Source organism: Onychomys torridus, chromosome 8, assembly GCF_903995425.1.
Source record: "Onychomys torridus chromosome 8, mOncTor1.1, whole genome shotgun sequence".
NCBI classification, from domain to species: Eukaryota; Metazoa; Chordata; class Mammalia; order Rodentia; family Cricetidae; genus Onychomys; species Onychomys torridus.
The window spans coordinates 3141145-3165927 of NC_050450.1; the positions used below are offsets into that span (position 1 = coordinate 3141145).

Genomic DNA, 24783 nt, shown 5'->3' on the forward strand with positions numbered 1-24783 from the left:
ACAGACTAAGGAGCTAGTGCAAATTTATCTGCTGCCATTGAGAGAATGACCAAGGTAATAGTACTGCTAGTACAGCCCAGAAGACCTAGACTGTCTCACCAACCTAGGAATTTTATGGCTTCTCCTTCCCTGGGGGACCTTGAATACTGACCTGTTCTTTGTGACAGGGACATTGTTCTAGAAATGGAGATATTATATACCACTATCTCTGGAATAAATTACTGTACATTTCAGAAATGTGCAGCAAATAATTTAATCCACTCCATGTTAATGGCTATCCAGGCTGTTTGGATTTTAATGACGTGTGGCTTAAAAGAGAATGGATTCTAAGAACTCATACATCTGAATACTTGGTCCCTAGTTGGTGGAACTGATTGGGAAGAACTGGGAGATATGGCCTTGCTGAAGAAGGTGTGCCAGTGGGGGTAGGCTTTGAAGTGTTAAAAGTCTCCTTCCATTCTGAGACTGTCTTTTTATTATTATTATTATTAATTTTTTAATTTTACATACCAATCATAGTTATCCCTCCTTCCTCTCATTCCGTTTTCTTCAACCCCCAACCCTCTCATCCATTCCTCAGAAAGGATAAGACCTCCCCTGGGAGTCAACATAGCATGGCACACCAAGCTGAGGCAGGACCAAGATCCTCCCTCTCCATCAAGGCTGAAGAAAGCATCCTACCATGGGTAACAGGTTCCAAAATGTCAGCTCGTGTGCCTGGCATAGATCCTGGTGCCATTGTTAGGAGCCAGAAACAGACCAAGCTACACAACTATCTTTGGCTGTGTCTCTAGAAGTGAGACTGCTTTCAGAGACTTTGTCAGTCCCTGCCTGCCACCATGCTACCTGCCACGATGGCAAACGAACTCTAACCCTCTGAAACTAGAAGCCTCAAATAATTTTTTTTTTAGTTTCTTTTTTTTTTCTTATTTTTATTTTATTTGCACTGGTATTGTGCCTGCATGTAGGTCTATGTGTGGGTTGGAATTGGAGTTACAGACAGTTGTGAGCTACCACATGGGTGTTAGGAATTGAACCCAAATCCTCTGGAAAAGCAGCCAGTGTTCTTAACCGCTGAACAATCTCTCCATCCCCCTCAAATAAGTTTTTAATGTTGTCTTAGTGTCATATCACAGCAACAGAAAAATTAAGACAAAGGGTTAAACAAGGTCCTAGAAACATTTAGGGACATCCAAATGCTGTATCTTATTTGGCATCACTAACACTTAGAAGAACAAGCTTCTTTCACGTGTTTGCAGTTACTGATTATGTTTATATATCTAACTTGATCTCCCCCTCCCTCCCAACTACCTTGTCTCTCTCTTTCCCAGTACTAGGGAATGAATTAGCCTTATGCATGCCAGGCAGATGCTCCAGCACGAGCTCAATTCCTAATCCTCCTTTCTTTTGAGGTAGTCATTTTAAGAAAGACACACCAAGAAACTCTGAGGAAATTCATGACATTGCCTTTATTTTACATATTTTCACATCTGTAGGTTTGCTAAAATGCCTAATGACAGCATTAAAATACGCTGCCACTTGACCTGATTAGCACATTCTGGATTCTTTTCCTTGAGAGAGAATCCATTCTTACAGCACAGCATAGCATATAAACAGACAGATTTCACATATCATTTCTGGGGCAAATACAAGACTCTGCAACCCTCTTTTTAAGTCTACACTCCAATTAGGTAACAAAAATACTCAAAGAATTAAAAACAAAACTATCCAGGAGAAAAGAACAAGGAAAGGGGTAAGAAGGTAACGAGCCAGGCACCCTATTCTCAGGTAGCTGAGGCCCTTCTACAAGCGATGCTAAGAACCAGGAAGAAGTCACTGCAGACCAGAAACAGTCCCTGGCCATGGTGCTCTAAAGGAGCTCCTATGGAAGGTAAGCCCAGTGTTTAACATCGTAGCCAATGTCAAATCCAAGAGTCTAAGAATTTCATAGGTAAAACTTTTTACCAATAAAGTTAATAATAAATATCCATCAAAAGCAATAAAGTTGTTTTTTTCATAGTAAAAACTAATCTCTCAAGCAAAAGAAAGCAAACATTAGAATTTCTGGTAAATTTTGGTCCAGGAATGATTATTTATGCTCCTGGAGTTCAAACTATATTATGTATAGTTAATCCATTCTTTTTATATTTACGTTCTTTTGGTAACAGATTATATTATATTATATACTTATAGAAATATTATTATATTATATACTATAATATAACAGATTATATTAATCCAATCTGTTTATATTTCCCTCTTAAATGACTACCAAGAAAATGACAAATTAATACGTATTATCTTATTTTCACATAAGATCTACTACTACCCTATTTTCCCAAGAAGAATAAAAATACAAATGGCCAGATCATAGCTCATACAACACACCTCTTGGACAAGAACCCTCAAATGGCTGTTTTTCCTCCTCCCTAAATCCAGATTATAGAATCTCCAGTTCCAAAGGACACAGTTCAGCACTTCAGTCACATAAGATAAGTAACGCATCCTGGCTTTCCCCACTTAGCATGTCTCTAGTAAAATCACAGAAGTTTCCCTAGTGAAACTGTTTCCCCTTAGGAGGCAGATGCACAGTTGACTTGGACAAGGTTTGCTGTACTCACCAAGGAGGGAAGATGTAAATGATGTCCTGGGGATGCCCCCTCAGGTGGTCTGCAGTCTCTCTGGTAAAGAGAACCTTCAGGCAGGCCTGGAGTCTAGGAGCTATTCCTCTGGGAGGGCTGGTTGGTGGCCCTGCTAACTGCTCACACACTGCAACTTGCATAGTGCATTCCTCATGTAGCTCTAGAATCTTCACAGTTAATACACCAGATTTTCTGCCTAGAAGTTGAAGACAGAAGGGGGGAACACATTTAGAAGTGTTCTACATATTTTGTGAACAAAAATCTATATTGGCCTCAATTGTTCCTGTCAGAAACTGTGTACCAATGACAGAAAATGAAACTAATACAGGGATGTTCATGGACTTTGGGGTGTTTGGGGTAAGGATTTAAAAAGGTAGAATTTGATTTGGATTCCAGTGGTGCCTTTCTTATAGAATTGGCCAAATTACATAGATTTCAACTCCTCCATTTTCTCATCTATGGAATAGATCATGTCACTTGCTCCAGTGAACTTCTGAGAGAATTACAAGATAAACTAAGGTGAACCAATTCGATAATAGTTATGGACACATGCACTATAGCAATGTAAAAGTGCAAAGAACTGGGAGTGTTAGGTCAATTATAGACTATTTACCTAGTATGTGTGTGGTTCACCTCATAAACTCAAGTGGTTGAAGGAGGGTAGGGCACACAAAATATTCCCAGTGAAAGTCAAAATCTTTGCAGAGTCCTCATGTTGGGTGTGGTAGATGTCATCTGTAATCCTAGCTATTTGGGAGACTAAATCAATAGAATCCCGAGTTAAAAGCTAATCGGTAACAACAAAAAAGGGAAGGGAAGGAGGGAGCATGCTGGAAGGAAGTGAAAACACAGCAGAGGGCACAAAAAAGACACAGTGGGTGATGTCTCTGAGGAGGGACAAAGAAGGCTGTGACGCAGATGAAAGTGGGGAAATTTCAAATCTTTACAACTAAACACACATAAAGGCATAATGGCAAAGGTTAACATGGGTTATTAGTAATGAATAATTTTATCTTTTTCTATTACTGTTTAATTTTTAAAATAAAAAAATTAGTTAAGTGGGATAATGAAAATAGACCTGCAAATAACTCTCAACCACTGTAGATTAACAACAAAAAGACCAAAAGCCAAATTCTAAGTTACATAGTTTTACTTCCGTATCTACTTCTTCCTCTCTCACTTTTGCCTCATTTGTTTTCTTGGTCTCAATCTTCCCGTCCCTCTCCTGACTAAGTGCTGGAGTATAGGTTTGCACACTGAGCAGGCCACCAACTGGTCAGGGAACTGTTCAGGATGACTGCTTCTCACAGTTTGTACCTGTCTGGCTTGAGGATAGGAAGGAAACATAGTTAGGGAAGGACATGAGCATGTGCAATGTCAGGCTGCTGGTGGTCATGGTGTGAGAAAAAAATGGAGGTGTAAAGACAAACTTCTAAGACAAGCACTGGCTAAAGAGTAAGCATATTGACTCTGGCACAGCACATGCTTTTCAATGGTGAACATAAAAAGAAGTTAGGATCCATGAAAGTCATTTTATTCTAGATATTTCTCGAGGGCAAGGCAGCCAAACAGTGGCTAGAAAATTAGGGTTTTTAGAAACAAAAGGAAAAGTGGTATATGTAGAGACTACAGTGGCCATAGGTGTATTTTTGGACATATTTTCAAAGGTGTTAAAAACTTGTGCTTTTATTAGGGGGTTTATATTAAACACTGTAAAACTACCATCAGACCTATATCTTGCTTACAGAAGGCACTATCCAGGGCTTCATGACCAGCTAATTTATTGAGTACTGGTCACCCAGCTCAAGTCCAGGTAATCAGCTATATAGGTTCCCCGTCTTGTAGCTACAATATCTGCTCTGCATCACACTAGACATGCAGCAGAACTACCTATCAGGAGCAGAAAGTAACAGACACTCAGGGGTTACTTTAGAGCATACAGACATGCTGAGAGCTCATAAAAGGAAAACAATTATAGAAATACACAAGTAGTAGAGCGCGTTCCACCACTAAAATACAATTAAAAACACAGGATGAACCACACTATTGTCGAGTGTTCATTTGTTGGAAGACTGTTATAAGTACTAACAATATTTCAAACAAGATAAAGTTTTCTCAATATGCATAGCACCAAATACCTTGGGGAATAAACAAGTTATTTTATGTTAACTATTATCATGTCCTGAACACCACAGTTTCCTTGGTGACTAAACAGGTATATGACACTGTGATAGGTAGCAGCACTGGGGACCACAGCTGTAGGGAAGGGACAGCACAGTCTTGTCTTCTGGGCAGGAGTTCTGGGTGACACAGTTAAAGAATGCCTACGTAGAATAAAATAAAGCAGTCTCAGTTCCACTTACCTGAGAGATAAAAAGATCATGGGATAAGGTCTGCCAAGTTATGTGGTGGAGGCAAGCTCCTAATTTGAGCCCAAGAGATATGAGTACCAGAGACACTCATTTTACAAAAAATACTGTTTTGCAATTTAATGAATGGTTCAAAAAAGGTCATTTCTATGCTGCTAGGGCAATATTTTCCATAAATGTTGGAGCACTTAACCAAAATATCACATCATCCATGAAATAGTTTGAGTAACTGCCACAAACAATTACTTAGGGACTTTCTCAAAAGCAATGCTAGAAAGGTTTTTAAGAGCCATAGGCTAAAGAGGACCTGAGCAAACTATTTTCTCAATATGACAAGATCACTGTATTCATGAACTCAGCAGCTCTAGCTATGTGCACAAGATCTGCAGAAGTTAAGCTACTCAGCACTATAGCACGGAGTGAAAATGAATTCTTGAGCCTGAACCTGTAAATGAGAGCTATGGATGGCTGAATGGCTTCTAGGGGAGGGAGAGTTAGTTTTCTTTAAGGATATGGCTCCTGGTAGGTTGACCATGCTCCATTGAATGGCATCACCACTGGGAGTATATTTGTAGGCAGCACAAATTAGAGTCATGGACTATTGCAAAACAACAACAACAACAACAAAAAAAAAAAAACCCAAAAAAACAGAACATGGTCTTTGGGGGGGTGTAAGGAGATGGGGGGTAACGGGAAGAGTTAGGAGAAGATGCTGAGGGTGAATATGATCCAAACATACTGTGTGAAAATTTTAAAGAATAAAGAAAAAATTTTAATCCTAAAATTAAAAAATACCCTAATACCATATTTGTATTTCTCTAATGATAAGAGCCTCTCCAACAAGACAGTATTAGCTACCTCTGAGACACTGAGAATCAGTAGGAACACAGTAAATATAAGGTACAATGCCTGGTCCAGCACATGTGTATATTTATAGCATCAGCCTATCAAAGGATTTTCAAGTCAACGTTATTTTTTTCAAGACAGAATATTTCTGTGTAATAGCTCTAGCAGACCTGGAATTCACTCTGTAAACCAGGCTAGTCTCAAATTCACAGAGATCTGTCTGCCTCTGTCTCCCAAGTGCTGGGATTAAAGGTGTGTACCACCACTGTCTGGCTCAAGTCTGTTTTTTATTAAATCTATAAGAACTACAAAACACAGGCTAGAAGAAATAGAACCTCTGTAAAGTTGCTACCTAAAGTAAAGCTGTGATATATAAAAAAAAATATGGCTGTAATAAAATTATAGAAATAATCAAGGAATTAGAAAAATGCTATATTATCAAAATGCCAGGCACGATGTGCCTACAGGTAAAATAATGTCATGATTACTGTGGGTACAACAATCAGCTTTCTGGCTGAATTTTAGGCTTATTCCACAGGAAGAACTCCTATCCTTAGCAATTTTCTTCTCTCTGACCCCCATTCCTATGATGGGGTTACAAGCACACATGTAACCAAGCCTGAATCTACATGGCTGGGTGCTGGTACCTACATGCAGGTCCTTTTCCTTAAGCAGCAAGTACTCTTATACACTCAACCACCTCTCTGCCCCCGGAGAGCTTTGTTGTCTGCTAATACATTCAGATAGAATAAAGCAACAAGGATAGGAGAGCACATGTACAAAAATGATCAGGAGTTCCAGAATATGAAACTAAACAAGATCAGACTGTAGCTGGTAAGCATGTAAGAAATGGTTTCCCACCAGCAGACTAGAATGCTGAAAGAATACAGTGTGGTGATATTTTGTATGTGCTCTAACAAATAAAGCGTGCCTGAAGATCAGAGGGTGGAGCTGGCCACTAGTTAACCATAGAGGTCTGGAGGGCTGTACAGACAGACAGGAAGTGATATGGCTGGGCAGAGAGAGGAATATAAGGGTAGAGACAGGAGCTCAGCCCCTTAGGTCTGGGAATTTCATAGAGGTAAGAAGTCTTTCTAGTGGCTGGCTCCTCTACTTCTCTGATCTTTCAGCATTTACCTCGATATCTGACTCTGGGTTTTTATTATTAAGACCAATTAGAACTTGTGCTGCAATACATGGCTTATCTTTCATGTGAAACACAAAACTTTCAATTAAAGATAGGCATGTTACTAGTGGTATCTGTTTCTGAATGTTCTCAGCCCAAAGATTCACAGTGCAATGATGTCAAATATGTAATTGAAGGGCTATAGAACACACTTCACAAGTAAATTGATAGAACATCATGCAATGAGAGGCCAGAAGAAGCTTTCTTCAAAGAAATTCAAATATTTAAAACCAAGTAGGTTAGCTACATGAAGGGATACAAAGAAGCCATTTTAATGGATGAGTTGAATCCACATTTGTTCCCCAAAATTACTGCTATAAAAAGCAGATAATTAGACCAAGAGTGGGTGGTGGTGTATGCCTTTAATCCCAACACCGAGTAGGTAAGGACTGGTAGATCTCAGTAAATGTGAGGCCAGCCTGATCAACACACTGAGACCCTGTCTCCAAAAAAAAAAAAAAAAAAAAAAAAACAAAAAAAAAAGAAAGAAAGTAGATCTTTAAAAAGCTGATAAAAAAATATACAGTCCCAGTTTTTAAAAGTCTACCCTTTCATATTTTAAAGACAGAATTCAATTGATTCCCATAAAAAGTATTTCTGGATTTATCAAGACAATCTGGGGACCGCAGTGATGGCGCATGCCTTTAATCCCAGGACTCGGGAGGCAAAGCCAGACGGATATCTGTGAGTTCAAGGCCAGTCAGAACTACAGAGTGAGATCTAGGACAGTCACCAAAACTACACAGAGAAACCCTGTCTCAAAAACAAAAAGGAGAGAAAAAAAAAAGAGAAGCTGGGGCTCCCAGCTCCCATCCTGCCCCAGAACTCCCATCTGGACCACATGTGAGTGCCTGGGGTTATAATCAGAGAGGAACCCGCCTCTAGGCACCACTGCTGGGCACCAGCCATCCCAGGAAGACCTGCCCAACTTGGCCCTAGGTTCTGGCCATTCCCCAGGCCCTGCGGGAAGGCTCCCCTTTTCCCAGACTGCAGGCAGACCTGCAATCTCCACACCCTGCCGCCACAGGTATCTTCCGGAGACCCCAGCCACTTCCTGAGACTCAGAAACCAGCCCCCAGCTCCCTTCCTCCCCAGAACTCCCATCTGGATCAGAGGTGAGTGCCTAGGGTTATAATCAGAAAGGCACCCACCTCTAGGTCCCACCCCTGGGCACCAGCCATCCCAGGAAGACCTCCCCAACTTGGCCCCAGTTTCTGGTCATTTGGTGGGCCCTGCAGGAAGGCTGCCCTTTTCCAAGACTGTAGGCAGACCCTGCAATCTCCACACCCTGCCCCCACACCAATCTACCCAAGACCCCAGCCACTTCCTGAGACTCAGAGACAAGCCCCCAGCTCCCATCTGCCCCAGAACTCCCATCTACACCAGAGAGACACCAGTCACTTCTGATGACTTCGAAACCAGGCCCCAGCTTCCATCCTGCACCAGAACTCCCATCTGAACCACAGCTTACATCCTGCCCAAGAACGCCCATCTGGATAAGTGGAGCTCCCATCTGGACAAGATAAGGAGATCTCAAAGATTCCTGAGACTCAGAATCCAGCCGCCAGCTTCCATCTGGCCAGCATTCTCATCTGGACCAGAGCTCCCATCTGCACCAGAGAGAGGCTCCCTAAATCTGTCAGCTCTGTCTGGACAAAGTGCACTGATAAGACCAAGAATGAATCCACAAGGAGATGGGCAGATGTCAAGGCAGAAGTACATACAGCAAAATAAAGAGCAATACAGCATCATCAGAACCTAGCCTTTCTCCAACAGCTAGACCTGAACATCACGGAATGGAAGAAGCAAAAGAAAACAACCTTATAAGTAACATCATGAAGAGGCTAGAGCCTTATATAGAAGAAATCAAAAATAAAGTGGAGGACAAACAAAAAATGGGAAGAACACTATAAAAAACTAAAGGAAAGGACAATTAAAGCAGAAGAAAACAATAAGTCTCTGAAAGAAAATCATGAAAAAGCAACAAAACAGATGAGGAAAACAGTCCAAGACCTGAAGAGGGAAATAGAAAAAATGAAAAAGACACTAGCAGAGGGAATGCTGGAAATAGAAAATCTGAGTAAATGAACAGGAACTTCAGATACAAGTATAACCAACAGAACGCAAGACATGGAAGAGAGGATCTCTGGTATTAAAGATACGGTAGAAGAAATAGATTCATCAGTCAAAGAAAACACTAAAACCAACAAAGTCATGACCCAAAATGTCCAAGAAATTTGGGACACCATGAAAAGACCAAACCTACAAATAATAGGGATAGAGAAAGGAGAAGAATACCAACTCAAAGGCACAGAAAATAGATTTAACAAGATCATACAAGAAAACTTTGCCAACTTAAAGACAGAAATGCCTATGAAGATACAAGAAGCCTATAGAACACCAAACAGACTAGCCCCCCAGAAAGTCTCCTCACCACATAATAAATAAACAACTAAATGTACAGAATAAAGAAAAAATATTAAGGGCAGCAAAGGAAAAAGGCCAAGTGATTATAAAGGACAACCCATCAGAATAACGCAATTTCTCAACGGAGACTTTGAAAGCCAGAAGGAACTGGACAGATATAATGCAGATACTAAGAGACCATGGATGCCAGCCTAGACTAATACACCCAGCAAAACTTTCAATCATCATAGATGGAGTGAACAAGACCTTCCAAGACAAAGCCAAATTGAAACAATACTTATCCACAAACCCAGCCCTACAGAAAGCACTAGAAGGAAAATTCTAACCTAAGGAAGTCAGATACACCCATGAAAACACAGGCAATAGATAACACCACAGCAGTAAATCACAAAGAAGAGAAGTACACACACACTACCACCAAATAATTAAAAATAATAACAGGAATGAACAATCACTGGTTAAATATCCCTTAATATCAATGGACTTAATTCACCTATACAAAGACACAGACTAACAGAAAGGATACGAAAACAGGATCCATATTTATGCTACATACAAGAAACACACCTAAAATTCAAAGATAAACACCTCCTAAGAATAAAAGACTGGGAAAAGACTTTCTAATCAAATGGTCTTAAGAAGCAAGCAGTGTAGCTATCCTAATATCCAACAAAATAGAATTCAAACTAGAATCAACCAAAAGAGATTGAGAAGGACATTACATACTCATCACAGGAAAGATCCACCAAGATGAAGTTTCAATTCTGAACATTTATGCCCCAAACACAAGGGCACCCACATATGTAAAAGAAACATTACCAAAGCTTAAATCACATGTAAAACCCCACACATTAATAGTGGGAGACTTCAACACTCAACTTTCACCTCTGGACAGATCTCCCAAACTGAAACTTAACAGAGAAATAATGGACTTAACTGATGTTATGACTCAAATGGACTTAATCGATATCTATAGAACATTCCACCCAAACAAAAAAGAATATACCTTCTTCGCAGCACCCCATGGAACCTTCTCTAAAATCGACCACATACTTGGCCACAAAGCAAATCTCAAGAGATACAAAACAATTGGAATAACCTCCTGTGTTCTATCAGACCACCATGGTTTAAAGTTAGATGTCAACAACAACAAAAACTATAGAAAACCTACAATCTCATAGAAACTGAAATAAAGAAGGAAATTAAAGACTTCCTAGAGATCAATGAAAATGAATACACCACATACCCAAATTTATGGGACACTATGAAAGCAGTGCTAAGAGGGAAATTCATAGCACTAAATGCCCACATAAAGAAGCTGGAGAAATCTCACACTAGTGACTTGACAGCACACCTGAAAGCTCTTGAACAGGAAGAAGCAAAGTCTCCCAGGAGGAACAGATGCCAGGAAATTATCAAATTGAGAGCAGAAATCAATAAAATAGAAATAAAGAGAACAATACAAAAAAATTAATGAAACTAAGAGTTGGTTCTTTGAGAAGATCAAGAAGATAGACAAGCCCTTATCCAAACTAACCAAAAGACACAGAGAGAGCATCCAAATTAACAAAATCAGAAGTGAGAAGGGGGACATAACAACAGACAATGAGGAAATCCAGAGAATCATCAGGTCATACTTCAAAAACCTCTACTCCACAAAACTGGAAAATCTAAAAGAAATGGATAATTTTCTGCATAGGTACCAAATACCTAAGTTAAATCAAGACCAGATAACCATTTAAATAGTCCAATAACCTCTAAGAAAATAGAATCAGTCATTAAAAGTCTCCCAACCAAAAACAGCCCAGGACCAGATGGTTTCACTGCAGAATTCTACCAGATTGTCAAAGAAGACTTAATACCAATACTCTTTAAATTGTTCCACACAATAGAAGCAGAAGAAATATTACCAAACTCCTTCTATGAGGCTACAAGTACCCTGATTCCTAAACCAAACAAAGATGCAACAAAGAAAGACAACTTCAGACTGATCTCCCTCATGAACATTGATGCAAAAATACTCAATAAAATACTGGCAAATAGATTCCAAGAACACATCAAATTATCCACCATGATCAAGTAGGCTTCATCCCAAGGACGCAAGGGTGGTTCAACATATGAAAGTCCGTCAATGTAATACGCCATATAAACAAACTCAAAGAAAACAACCACATGATCATCTCACTAGACGCAGAAAAGGCATTTGACAAAATCCAACACCCCTTCATGATAAAGGTCTTGGAGCGATCAGGAATACAGGGAACATACCTAAACATAATAAAGGAAATCTGCAGCAAGCCAACAGCCAACATCAAATTAAATGGAGAGAAACTCCAAGCAATACCACTAAAATCAGGAAAAAGGCAAGGCTGTCCCCTCTCCTCATACTTATTCAATATAGTACTTGAAGTTCTAGCCAGAGCAATAAGACAATAAAAGGAGATTAAGGGGATACAAATTGGAAAGGAAGAAATCAAGCTTTCCCTATTTGCAGATGACATGATAGTATACATGAGTGACCCCAAAAATTCAACCAAGGAACTGATACAGCTTATAAACACCATCAGCAACATAGCAGGATACAAGACCAACTCAAAAACATCAGTAGCCCTCCTATATACAATAGACAAACAGGCTGAGAAGGAAATCAGAGATACATCACCCTTTACAATAGCCACAAATGATATAAAATACCTTGGGGTGACTCTAAGTAAGCATGGGAAGGACCTATATGACAAGAACTTTTAGTCCCTGAAAACAGAAATTGAAGAAGATGTGAGGAAATGGAAAGATCTCCCATGCTCATGGATAGGCAGGATTAACATAGGAAAAATGGCGATCTTAACCAAAAGCAATCTACAGATTCAACGCAATCCTCGTCAAATTACCAACACAATTCTTCACAGACCTGGAAAGAATAATACTCAACTTCATATGGAAAAACAAAAAACCCAGGATAACCAAAAGAATCCTGTACAATAAAACAACCTCTGGAGGCATCATGATCCCCAACCTCAAGCTCTACTATAGAGCTACCATAATAAAAACAGCTTGGTACTGGCATAAAAACCGACATGTGGACCAATGGAATCGAATTGAAGACCCTGACATTAATCCACACACCGATGAACATGTAATTTTTGACAAAGAAGCCAAAACTCTACAATGGAAAGAAGAAAGCATCTTCATCAAATGGTGCTGGCATAACTGGATGTCAATGTGTAGAAGGCTGCAAATAGATCCATATCTGTCACCGTGCACAAAACTTAAGTCCAAGTGGATCAAAGACCTCAACATAAATCCAGTTACTCTGAACCTGATAGAAGAGAAAGTAGGAAGTAGTCTTGAACGCATTGGCATAGGAGAGCACTTTTTAAATATAACACCAGTAGCACAGACACTGAGAGAAACAATCAATCAATGGGACCTGTTGAAACTGAGAAGCTTTTGTAGAGCAAAGGACACGGTCAACAAGACAAAGCAACAGCCTACAGAATGGGAAAAGGTCTTCACTAACCCCACATCTGACGGAGGGCTGATATCCAGAATATATTAAGAACTCCAGAAATTAGACCTCAAAATGCCCAACAGTCCAATTTAGAAATGGGCTATAGAGCTAAACGGAGAATTTTCAACAGAGGAAGCTCAAATGGCTGAAAGACATTTAAGGAATTGCTCAACATCCCTAATTATTTGGGAAATACAATTCAAAATGAGTCTGAGATACCACCTTACACCTGTCAGAATGGCTAAGATCAAAAACACAGAAGACAGCTTATGCTGGAGAGGATGTGGAGCAAAAGGAACTCTCCTTCACTGCTGGTGGGAATGCAAGCTTGTACAGCCACTTTGGAAATCAATATGGTGCTTCCTTAGAAAATTGAGAATCCATCTCCCCCAAGACCCAGCTGTAGCACTCTTGGACACATACCTAAGGAATGCTCAATCATACAACAAGGGCATTTGCTCAGCTATGTTCATATCAGCATTGTTTGTAACTGCCAGAACCTGGAAACAACCTAGATACCCTTCAACTGAAGAATGGATAGACAAAATGTGGTACATATACACAATGGAGTACTACTCAGCAGAGAAAAACAATGACATCATGAGGTTTGCAGGCAAATGGATGGATCTAGAAAAAAATCATCCTGGATGAGGTAACCCAGACTCAGAAAGACAAACATGGTATGTACTCACTCATAGGAGGATACTAGATGTAAAACAAAGATGACTAGACTGCTACACAACTCCAGGGAGGCTACCTAAAAAACAGGACCCTAAGAAAGACACAGGGATCACCCAATGACAGAGAAATGGATGAGGTCTATATGAACAACCTGGATGACAGTGGGAGTAATTAAGGGCAAGGTTCAAGGGAAAGAGACCTTAGGGGAGCAGGAGATCCCAGCTGAATCAAGAGCAGAAAGGGAGAACAAGGAATAACAGACCATGATAAATGAAGACCACAAGAAAACAGGAATAGGCAGAGTGCTGGAGAGGTCCCCAGCAATCCACAATGATATATCCTCTGTAGACTGCTGGCAATGGTCGAGAGAAAGCCTGATCTGACCTAGTCTGGTGATCAGATGGCCAAACACCCTAACAGTCGAGCTGGAACTCTTATCCAATAACTGATGGAAGTGGATGCAGAGATCCTCAGCCAGGCCCCAGGTGGAGCTCCAGGTCCAGGTGTCGAGAAAGAGGAGGGACTGTAAGAGCGTGAATTGTTGAGACCAAGATTGGAAAAAGCACAGGGACAAATAACCAAACAAATGGAAACACATGAATTATGAACCAAAGGCTGTGGAGCCCCCAAGTGGATCAGGCCCTCTGGATAAGTGAGACAAACTGAATAGCTTGAACTGTTTGGGAGGCACCCAGGCTATGGGACCAGGACCTGTCCTTAGTGCATGAGCTGGCTGTTTGGAACCTTGGGCTTACACAGGGACACTTTGCTCAGCCTGGAAGGAGGGGACTGGACCTGCCTGTACTGAATCCACCAGGTTTAAATGAATCCCCAGGGGAGTCTTGGCCCTGGAGGAGATGGGAATGGAGGGGAGGAGCTTGGGTGGAAGGGAGTAGGGGAGGTGTAGGGGGGAGAGGGGATGGTAGAGGACAGGGGAACCCATGGCTGATGTGTAAAATTAAAACACAAATATAATAAAGAAAAAAAGGAAAAAAAAGAGAGAAAAGCTGGAAATCAAGTAGAAAATAAAAAAGGAAAGAATCCAGAGACCCTAACCAGCTTTACAGCAAACTCAAGAGCATCTTCCAGGAAGTAAAGAACCATCAACATGCTTAGCCTATCACCAAACCTGGCAGGAGAATAGCTCTAGGACCCAATGAAACTGCAAGGTCCAGGGAGGCGGGGAGTGGGGCAACTCAAGAACAAGTTTTTCATGCTGAAGCAATTCTCTGTAGCACTTACAGTGAGTATTTACCAACTGTACACAGTGCAATCGCTCTTGAGAGTAAATGCTACCAAAGTATCAATATCCTGGAGAAATTTTTCTTTATCAAAATTAAGAAAGTCGTATTACGGGAGGAAAACAAAACAAAACACCCCCTTTTAGCTTTTCTGATATGTATTTAAATTGAAGTTATGAGAAGCTCTTATTTTATGGAATAGATCTTAATCTATTTATTACAGCCCTATAAACTGTCTTTGCCAGGCCTGTTAGTGGCCTGCTCCATGGCAGATGATCAAGGGTTTCCTTAAATCCTCTATGTAAAGAAACTGCACACAGCACCAAGATTTCATGGAATCTAGAAGGATTTTAGACTCTGAATTTTCTCCACTTTTTTTTCTAATAAATGGTGAATTCATCATTTTATTCTAAAGAACTTTACATACAGAATACATCATACAAAGCTTGTAATATGTGATATTCGAAATCCAAAAAGCCCTTCTTTGAAATCTATGAAAAAGTTTAAATGATGGAAAGTTTTGATGAACATCTCAGGTTTTGGTAATTGTGTGCACCTATAAAAAAGTTATGAATCCATTACCATGATTCTAATGAATCTTCACATAAATGTATGGTATCACATTTAATGTTACTTATGAAACCTTATTTTTTGAAATATAACCTCTGAGGAATAAACATGATAACTTTTGAGACTGAGTTAGCCTGTCTTAATAGAAAATTATAGTCAGTCTGTCTATCTATCTATCTATCTATAAATCTGGTGAATCCACATTGCAATAAAGGACTTCTTTTCTATATAAAAACATCAAGAATGTATATATAAACATTTTCGTTTACATTATCTTACCCAGGATAGCTGCCAGTATTTTAATATCAAAGTTGCTTTTTGAGTTTAGAATTATATCCCAGTAAAGTGTATCAGACCATCTCTCTTCTCTTTCTTCCTTTCTAACATTCCACTGATCTGTTCTGTGTTTGGATGGGGCGCATATATGCACGGGAAGCATGTGGAAGTCAGAAGCCAATCTATGGGAGCTAGTTCTTTCTTTCCATGCATGATGTGGGCTCTGGGGAGCAAATTAATGCTGGCAGCACCTGTTGAGACATCTTGCCAGCCCCATCACACAAATCTCATTAAGTAATCTATCATGGGACTCAGGATTAGTGCTTGGGCTTATTTATTTATTATATTACATAGGAAAAATGAATACCTGCAATTCCAACTCTGGACAAACAAACTAAAATACCATCAAGTAAGATAAAATAATCTTGACAGTCCTTGTCACTAATTTTTATGATGCAAGTTTATGAAATCAATTTCTTGTGAAAAGGACAGGGTGTGAAAGTCATATTAAATTGATTTTTCTATCAGCATAAGTTAAAAGAGGTCACTAGTACTCATTAAAAACTGATGCCAGAGATACTTCAGAAGGGAAAAAACAAACAAACTATAATGGCTAATAAGTAGGAAGTGCTTCTGATGTGGGAAATGCTCAGAATGTTCACACTGAAAAGTCGTCAACATTTTGAAGTATACCTTGAGTGACTGGAGAATAATGATTCAGTTAGAGTTGAGTATTTTCGACTAGTTTAAATCACCTGTATATGAGATTTGCTTAAGTAGCTGTCCAGATTGGTAACCTCTTTTTGTTTTTGCTTTTCAAGGCAGAGCTTCTCTGTTTTAACAGTTCTGGCTGTCCTGTAACTCACTCTGTTGACCAGGCTGACCTCAAACTCAGAGATATGCCTGCTCTGCCTCCTGAGTGCTGGGATTAAAGGCGTGCACCACCACACACTCATACTGGTAACTTCTTAAATTTTTTTTTTTTTTTGAGTAGACATTCATATATTACGTTGTCTTTAAAATTAGATTGCAACTTCTATATGAAAGAATTTTTTATGTTTTCTGATTTATATACTAATTTTCTTACAGCTGTTATACAATAAAGCTGATACAGAATGTGTGGTTTTTGCAACTGTAACAATTGATAAAATTTTATACTAGTAAAAATATTCTTTTCTGTGTGAGGAGGATACAATGTGTGGAGAGAGTGTGTGTGTGTGTGTGTGTGTGTGTGTGTGAGAGAGAGAGAGAGAGAGAGAGAGAGAGAGAGACAGAGACAGAGAGAGAGAGAGAGAGAGAGAGAGAGAGAGAGAGAGAGAGAGAGAGAGAGAGAGAGAGAATGTTTTACGGAGCCTGAAGCTCACCTATTTGGCTAGACTGATGGACCAGGAATCCTCCTGTCTCCATCTCCCCAGAGCTGGGATTACAGTCCCTTCTCAAATGCAAGCTAGAGACCCATACTGAGAAGGATCCTGATGTTTGCACAGCAAGTCTTTTACCAGCTCCCACACCACACCAAAACAGTTTTCAACTGTATTTTGAAAAATATCCCCCAAAACAAAGACTATTAGAATTTTTTTTAAGTCATAAAAACACTAACAATCACCTTCATGTGTTAATGTGAGAAAAGACTTTCTACCTGGAATATTTTGCACCCATCATCTTAGAAGCTTGTGAAAATCTTACCTAAAGGTGTCATTTGGTAAGAAACACATCGCTGTCTCCACAAGGCAATGGCAGATCTCTCTCGATTCTGCAGTTCTTTTAGTCTTTCTGCTAGTCCGCCTCTGTTTAATGAATTATAATATACTATGTTTAAATAAAAGAAAAAGCACTCATAACAGTTGCAGCTTTTACATTTTGTACCCTGCAAATAGAAACAGATGAAACAGGGAAATCCTTTGTATTATATTCCTTTTCTGGGTATCATTTCCAATTCCTAGTTTCTTATAAGGTCTGTTTCCTGATTCTCAGCTAAGGTGGGCTGCTATTGTACTCACACAATCTAACAGTTAAGTCAGTACGATTCCCTTCCTACACTTACACTTTTACTCCGTGCCTGTGCCTGCATTACTGCCAGCACTCCTCACTTGGCTAGGGTCAGAAAATGCTGCGTCCTCTCATGCATAGGGTCTCCAAATGTGCAAATATATAAATGCAAAGTGAATAAGTCAGAGCCTCAGACAAGAATGAACTTGCCAATCTGTTGGTAAGCACAATAATCAAACAAGAATATTATTTGGACTCCTTAAATCATTTATTATCAGACACAAACACAATACAAGCATCACAAAATTAAGAAAAGATAAAAATAAAGTAGAAAAGGAGGAAAAAGGCAAAGCAAGAAAAGGGAGGAAAGGGAGGAAGAAAAGAAAGGAGCAAAGGAAGGGAGGTTCTACCAATTCTTCAATTATTTTCCTCTATCTTATCAACCCACCTCATCTAAATTTCTAAATCTGAAATTTACAAGGTTCCTCTCTCCATTAATTCATGCTTAAGAACCTACCACCATCTAGTAGCTTAACTTCTAAAGTGTTTAATCAACCACTTCCCATCCAAAATCTGCTGCTCCTACTTAACCTCACTTCTAACACTGTCACTACTTGACTTCCTGGCAGACAGCCTTCACCCAGAACAGACAGAGGCTTACTGCTCTTTCTCCTACATACAAAAACATGCCTGGCACACAAAAGGTCCTCCGTAGCGTTTGGAACAGTATGTTCTAGAACTGGATTACATCATCTTCACCATTAAAATCACTCTAATTTCAAGCACAACAGCCTCACCACACACTCCTTCCTTCCAGGTAACTGAACCCAGAGCAATACACATGCTAGACAAGCACACTATCACTGAATCAAATTCCTAGCTCCTGGATTTCTTTCTTTTTCTTTTCTTTTTTTTTTTAGAGATTTATTTATTTATTATGTATACAGCATGTATGACTGCAGGCCAGAAGAGGGCACCAGATCTCGTTACAGATGGTTGTGAGCCACCATGTGGTTGCTGGGAATTGAACTCAGGACCTCTGGAAGAGCAGCCAGTGCTCTTAACCTCTGAGCCATCTATCTCTCCAGGCCCAAAAGATTTTCAGGGTTTCACATTTCAGTAGCTCCACGGCCTGAGCGATTTTTTTTTTTTTTTTTTTTTTTTTTTTTTGCCAGAGCTGAGGACTGAACCCAGGGCCTTGCGCTTGCTAGGCAAGTGCTCTACCACTGAGCTAAATCCCCAACCCAGCTCCTGGATTTCTGAGATGAGATTAACTAAAGAGAACTCAAGTCTGACTTCAAAATCACCATGTCTCCCAGACTTGTCTTGAACTACAATCCTACTGCTTGTAGTATGGTTAGAGGTGTGCACTATCATATCCAATTACCACTCTCTTCTGAAGCCACAACTTTATTTGGGCATTGTTGGATTCAGATTGGCATAACTGCGACTATCTTGAGTTATAATGTCCACCGAGTATTACTGGAGGGTTTCACTTTTGGCATTTCCCACTATGATACAAATAAACTGAACCATCAGAGTGGTATGTATAGCTTTATGATTGGCTCCACCAGCCTCAGGAATGTGTTTTGTGTCCCTAATATTAGCTTCATATTGGCTAGCCCATTTTAGTCTGGATGAGGTCACTTTTGTCCTGACCTTTTAATAAGCCCTTTCCTTGGACTCAATCACATGAATGCACTGGTCTTGCTGCTGTACACAACCAAATTTCCGTGACTGTGTCACTGATTATACTCTATGTAATCGCTGATCTTTCTTATTCTTTGGTCTCATATACTTTCCAAGGTTTTGGGGATACTAGGAAGTGGTTTTTCTAGAATGGGTATACAACCTTATTTATAAAAACATGAGAATGGATATAAATTTTCTCAGAATAATGCATGTGTTCCATTATTTGTCTGCAAATATTATTTTTGGAAATACTGTTCTCTGCAACTACTCTAGGGATGAGATCCTTTCATGACATAATCAGCTAACTCTTTTCATCCAGAGTGAGTTTGGGCATCAGTACTTTTGTATGTACCACCCACACGTTAACCACTAGCTCTCTGTTTGCTGTGGACACTGTGTTAATAGACCCCATCATCCTCACAACTATGTCTCCTTCCACTGTGGCACATTCTCCTAGGAGCTCTCTGTTACTTTTAGTTTAAGGCACTGCTGGACATGGGTTCCTCCTCACTCTCATTGTTTTTTGTTTGTTTGTTTGTTTGTTTCTAGGTAGAGGACATTATTTTCTTTCAATTTATAACAAAGATACCTTGTACAACATGAGGTTGGGACAGGTCTCTATAAGCTCCTGAATAAATCCTGCTTGGTTCACAAAGGCCAGCCAAGGACTGATACACTAGTAACAAGGATTTTCATCCACCCTGGCTCTCCTCAGCCATATGAGGTATTTTTATCTGTCAATCAAGGCTCTCATATTTCCTTGCATTTTTAAGCATTAATTTGGCCACTTTCTCTAACCATACTCATGCCATAAAGATAAGCTAATAGACTTACATTTATTTTTATCTTTCTCTTTATAAGTTATATTTAATAATGAAACAGTGATTCACCTGTCTCTATCTAACTGAACACCTAGAACACTGACGTTGAATAAAACTTAAGCCAAACAACATATTCCACTAAGGAAAGCAACATGCAAGCAGTCAAGACCAAATACACTAATGCTCCACTTGAATGATCAACTTCATAAACTGGCTCCCAAACAGGCTTATAAATTGTCTATCAAAACCAGAATTTTATTTTGTCAATTTTCTTTCTAGTTAAACAAATATTTTAAAATTCAAGTCTCAGTTGATATTTTAAAGACAGAAAAGAACTAATGCTGTGGATGATTGATTGATAAAGTGCTGATTGGCCGGTACCCAGGCAGGAAGTATAGGTGGGACAAGGAGAGAGGAGAATTCTGGGAGGAGGAAGGCTGGGACAGAGAGACGCTGCCAGCTGCCACAATGAGAAGCAAATGTTAATATACTGGTAAGCCACAAGCCACGTGGCAACTTATAGATTCACAGAAATGGGTTAATTTAAGATATAAGAACAGATAGCAAGAAGCCTGCCACAGCCATACAGTTTATAAATAATATAAGCGTCTGTGTGTTTATTTTATAAGTGGGCTGTGGGACTGTGGGGGCTTGGTGGAAGCCGGAAAGAAACTCTCCAGCTACAAACTGAAGAACAAGAAATTACAAAGATGATTTAACCTTAAGAGCTTCTTCTTTGTTGCTGAATTTTCTGGAGTCTTGGGAAACCTGGCTGTATATTTCTGGGGTGTGCTCAATATGAGCTCAGTTGAATGTGCCCCAGAGTCAGTCTGTCTGTTCAAAGACTGTCTTGCATCTGATTTAAAATCCATCTGGTATTTGTGAGGGGATTCTGAATCAATGAAGAGGGCATTCTCTGGGTCATCTTCTTTGTCACTATCTGATGAATATTCCACAATTTCTGTAGAGATTGGCTGGAAAAAATTAAAAGAGATGTAATTAAATATTCTTCATTTAACCCCACATGCATATATGGCTATCATTGCTTTGACAAAAAACTTAATACTAAAAAATAAAGACAAGAAGAGGTTAAACGAGTTGTGAGCCAAGCATTGTTTTATAGACTCCATCAAAATCAACTCAATTTTTTTTTAATCATCCTTCAGTAAACTAATGGCATGTGCCATATGTACTGGAATCTCTAATATAAGCTAGTAACATACCTGACAGTCTAAAAGCAGTCAGTATCTGACACTCATCGTGGGGAAAAAGATTATTTCCTCGCTTTTAAATTTTAACAAGGAGATAACATTCATTATTGTCATGAACCAAATAAAAAAGATACTGTCTCTTTAAGTATAAAGCATTTTAATTCAGCAATGGAGCCACTAAGAGCAATTATGAAAACTTGCCTTTTTTGGCACAATTCCAATATATTTTCTAGAGTCCAGTTAGAAATCTTTAACACAAACAGGGATTATTTAAGAATGTGAGAATATGCCTAACATTTCTTAAAATTTTTCTTCCTGGCTTTATTCAAATTTCTGAACTTGTAAAACAAAATTATTTTTAAAAGTAGATCAGAAAACCAAAATTTGCATCGTAGGGCCATCTTGTAGAATCTAATACTTTCTTTTGATGTCTTCTGTCTTTGCTCTGACACATACCAAGTGTACTGGATTTTAATGCCAACTTGACACAAGCCAGAGTCATCTGGGAAGAAAGAACATCAGCTGAAAAAAATGCCTTCATGAAACTGGCCAGTAGAGCATTTTCTAATTAGTGATTGACACATAAGTACCCAGCCCCTTGTGGGTGGTACTACTCCTGGCAGGGAGTGTAAAAGAAAGCAACTGAGCATGCCATAAGCAGCATTACTCCACTGCCTCTGTATCAGCTCCAGCCTCCACATTGCTGCTTGAGTTCCTGCCCTGATCTCCTCAGATGATGTTTGTGAGGGGGAAATAAAATGGAAATAAACCCTTTCTTCCCCAAGTTACTTTTGGTCACGGTGTTCTGTTAACAGCAATAGAAAGCCTAATTAAAACAACTAAGATTTCTAAACATGATGAAATTTTATTTTCATATTACTTGGTTTTACAGGTCAGTTACATGTTGTTCTAGTTTTAATGTGCATAGAAGCTTACTGCACTGGGTCTTTTCTGAAATTATATCATGAAGTATATGTGAAGAGTCTTCAAAATGATACCATCCAGTCCTGTATCATCTAAGAAATAGTTTTGGTAGGTACCTTCACAGTTTTAAGGGGGAAAATAAAAAAGGAATGCAAAGCATGGCCCTAGTGCCTTTCCATCCTTGCAATTCTAAGCCTAAATCATAGCAGCTACATACTCATCAATGAATTAATAAGCACTAGGGATACACATGCTTTGCTCACAATACTGCTTCTGGATAAATATTAAAAATAAGCCACAAAAAGAACCAGAGAATTTTAAGCTGAAAATGATGGTTCATGATACCTTTCATATTACTTGAGAATTGCCAGTTGTAGCGAAGACAATATGGAGGCCATATGCTGTAGTGTTTAGTAATATCCCCACCTACACCCACCAGATGAACACAAGTACAACCCATAATAGTAGTCATGTCAAGACACAGCCTAATGTTTCCTAGAGACAAAATATCCTCAGCTGAAAACCACTATCCTAGAGACACAGCTTGTACCACAGACTCATAGGCAAATATGAAGAGGATTCAAAATACATTGAAGGCATGGTAGAGGCTGAACCTGATTCCTTATAAAACACTGCAAAAGAAATTTTACTTTGGTTCTAAAAACACATCAAGAGCAACCTCTGTGGCCTCTGCATCAGCTCCTGTATTTTCACTTTCACTTAACTCTAGGAAGCCAAAATTTTTCTTTTTTGACTTGTTCTTTGACTCAAATATAATTCTAAATGAAGTAACCCAGATTAAGAAAGAAAAACGTCACACATTATTTCTCATTTCTGGATACACGCTCTTAATCTTTATTTGCATATATAACCTGGAGTAACTGCAAAAACCAGGAAAGGAAAAAGGATACATAGTGGGAAAGGTCGGGGTGATATTCTAGAAATAGGCTAGTAGAATACAAGAGCAAGAAAAGGAAAATTGGAAAACTAGATTATTCTAACAGGGTAGGTGTGGTGGTATTGTGTTCCCTTGAAATATTGTGCACACTAATAAACTTATCTGGGGTCAGAGAACAGGACAGCCACAATATTAAACATAGAGGATAGGGGCAGTGGTAGCACACGCCTTTAACCCTAGCATTCCAGAGGCAGAAATCCCTCTGGAGCTCTGAGTTCAAGGCCACATTAGAAACAATCACGCATGGTGACACAAGCCTTTAATCCCAAGAAGTGAGCCTTTAATCTCAGGGAGTGATGGCAGAAAGTAAAAAGATATATAAGGCTGTGAAGACCAGAAACTAGAAACATTTGGCTGGTTAAGCTTTTAGGCTTTGGAGCAGCACAGTTCAGCTGAGATTCATTTGGATGAGGACTCAGAAGCTTGCAGTCTGAGGAACCAAGACCAGTTGAGGAATTGGTGAGGTGAGGAAGCTGTGGCTTGTTCTGCTTCTCTGATCTTCCAGCATTCACCCCAATAACTGGCCTCGGGTTTGATTTTATTAATAAGACCATCTAAGATTCCTGCTACAGGTAGGGGAGAGGAAGGCAATGCAGAGGGCAAGGAGGGGAGGTGAGATAAATAATACAAAGGAAGCTTGAAAAACTTATATGGACATATTTTGATAGTTTAAATGAAGTTATACTACCAGGGGTGATGATGCTCCCCCAAAGGAGCCATAGATGATCTAACAAACCCAATGCCAAGAATGGGAAACCTCTCTTCAAGTTGTTGAAGGGAGTCTAAGAGATGCCTACCTATCCTCAGCTAAATCACCACAAATTAGAAATTTTTCCTTATGAATCTTTTTAAAAATAGATGATTATTTCTAATATATTAGAACAAAAAATTTGACATATCAAAAGCTTAAAAGCTATCATCAATATATAAGAGAACACACACCATATTTGTCTTTGTGGATCTGGGCAACTTTTCTCAAAAAGATTGTTCCTAGTTCCATCCATTTACCTGCAGTTTTCATAATTTCATAGAGTAGCAATGACAAAGCATTTCAAAGTAGTTTTAACTTGCATTTCCCTAATGCCTGAGGATGTTGAACTTTCTAAAAGTGTTTCTCAGCTATTTGTGTTTCATCTTTGCTTAGTTCTGTGTCCATTTAAAAAACAAAACAAAACAAAACAAAAAAACTTTCCTTGATGGTCATTTTTTTTTAGTTCTTTATATATTTCAGATAACAGCCCTCTACCAAATGTATAATTGGTAAAGGATTTTTCCCATTCTGTAGCCTGCTACTTCAGCTGAATTATGGTGTCTTCTGCCATACAGAAGCTTTTCAGTTTCACAAGGTCCCATTTATTAATTGTTGGTTATAGTGCCCATGCTATTGGTGTCCTGTTCAGAAAGTCTTTTCCTGTGCCAATGAGTTAAGTTCAAGGCTATTC

General features: G+C 39.2%; 1 protein-coding gene across 3 annotated transcripts in view; it reads right to left on the bottom strand.

Annotated features, from left to right (window-relative positions):
- The window catches only part of Spidr (scaffold protein involved in DNA repair), a 306197-nt gene that overhangs the window by 174117 nt on the left and 107297 nt on the right, over positions 1-24783 (bottom strand). For all 3 annotated transcript variants that reach the window (XM_036196155.1, XM_036196157.1, XM_036196154.1), the window contains exons 6-8: positions 20969-21222; positions 17433-17533; positions 2622-2838 (exon numbers count right to left, since the gene is read on the bottom strand). In XM_036196155.1, coding sequence (XP_036052048.1) covers positions 2622-2838; positions 17433-17533; positions 20969-21222 — 572 coding nt within the window. The remainder of the gene's footprint in view (positions 1-2621; positions 2839-17432; positions 17534-20968; positions 21223-24783) is intronic.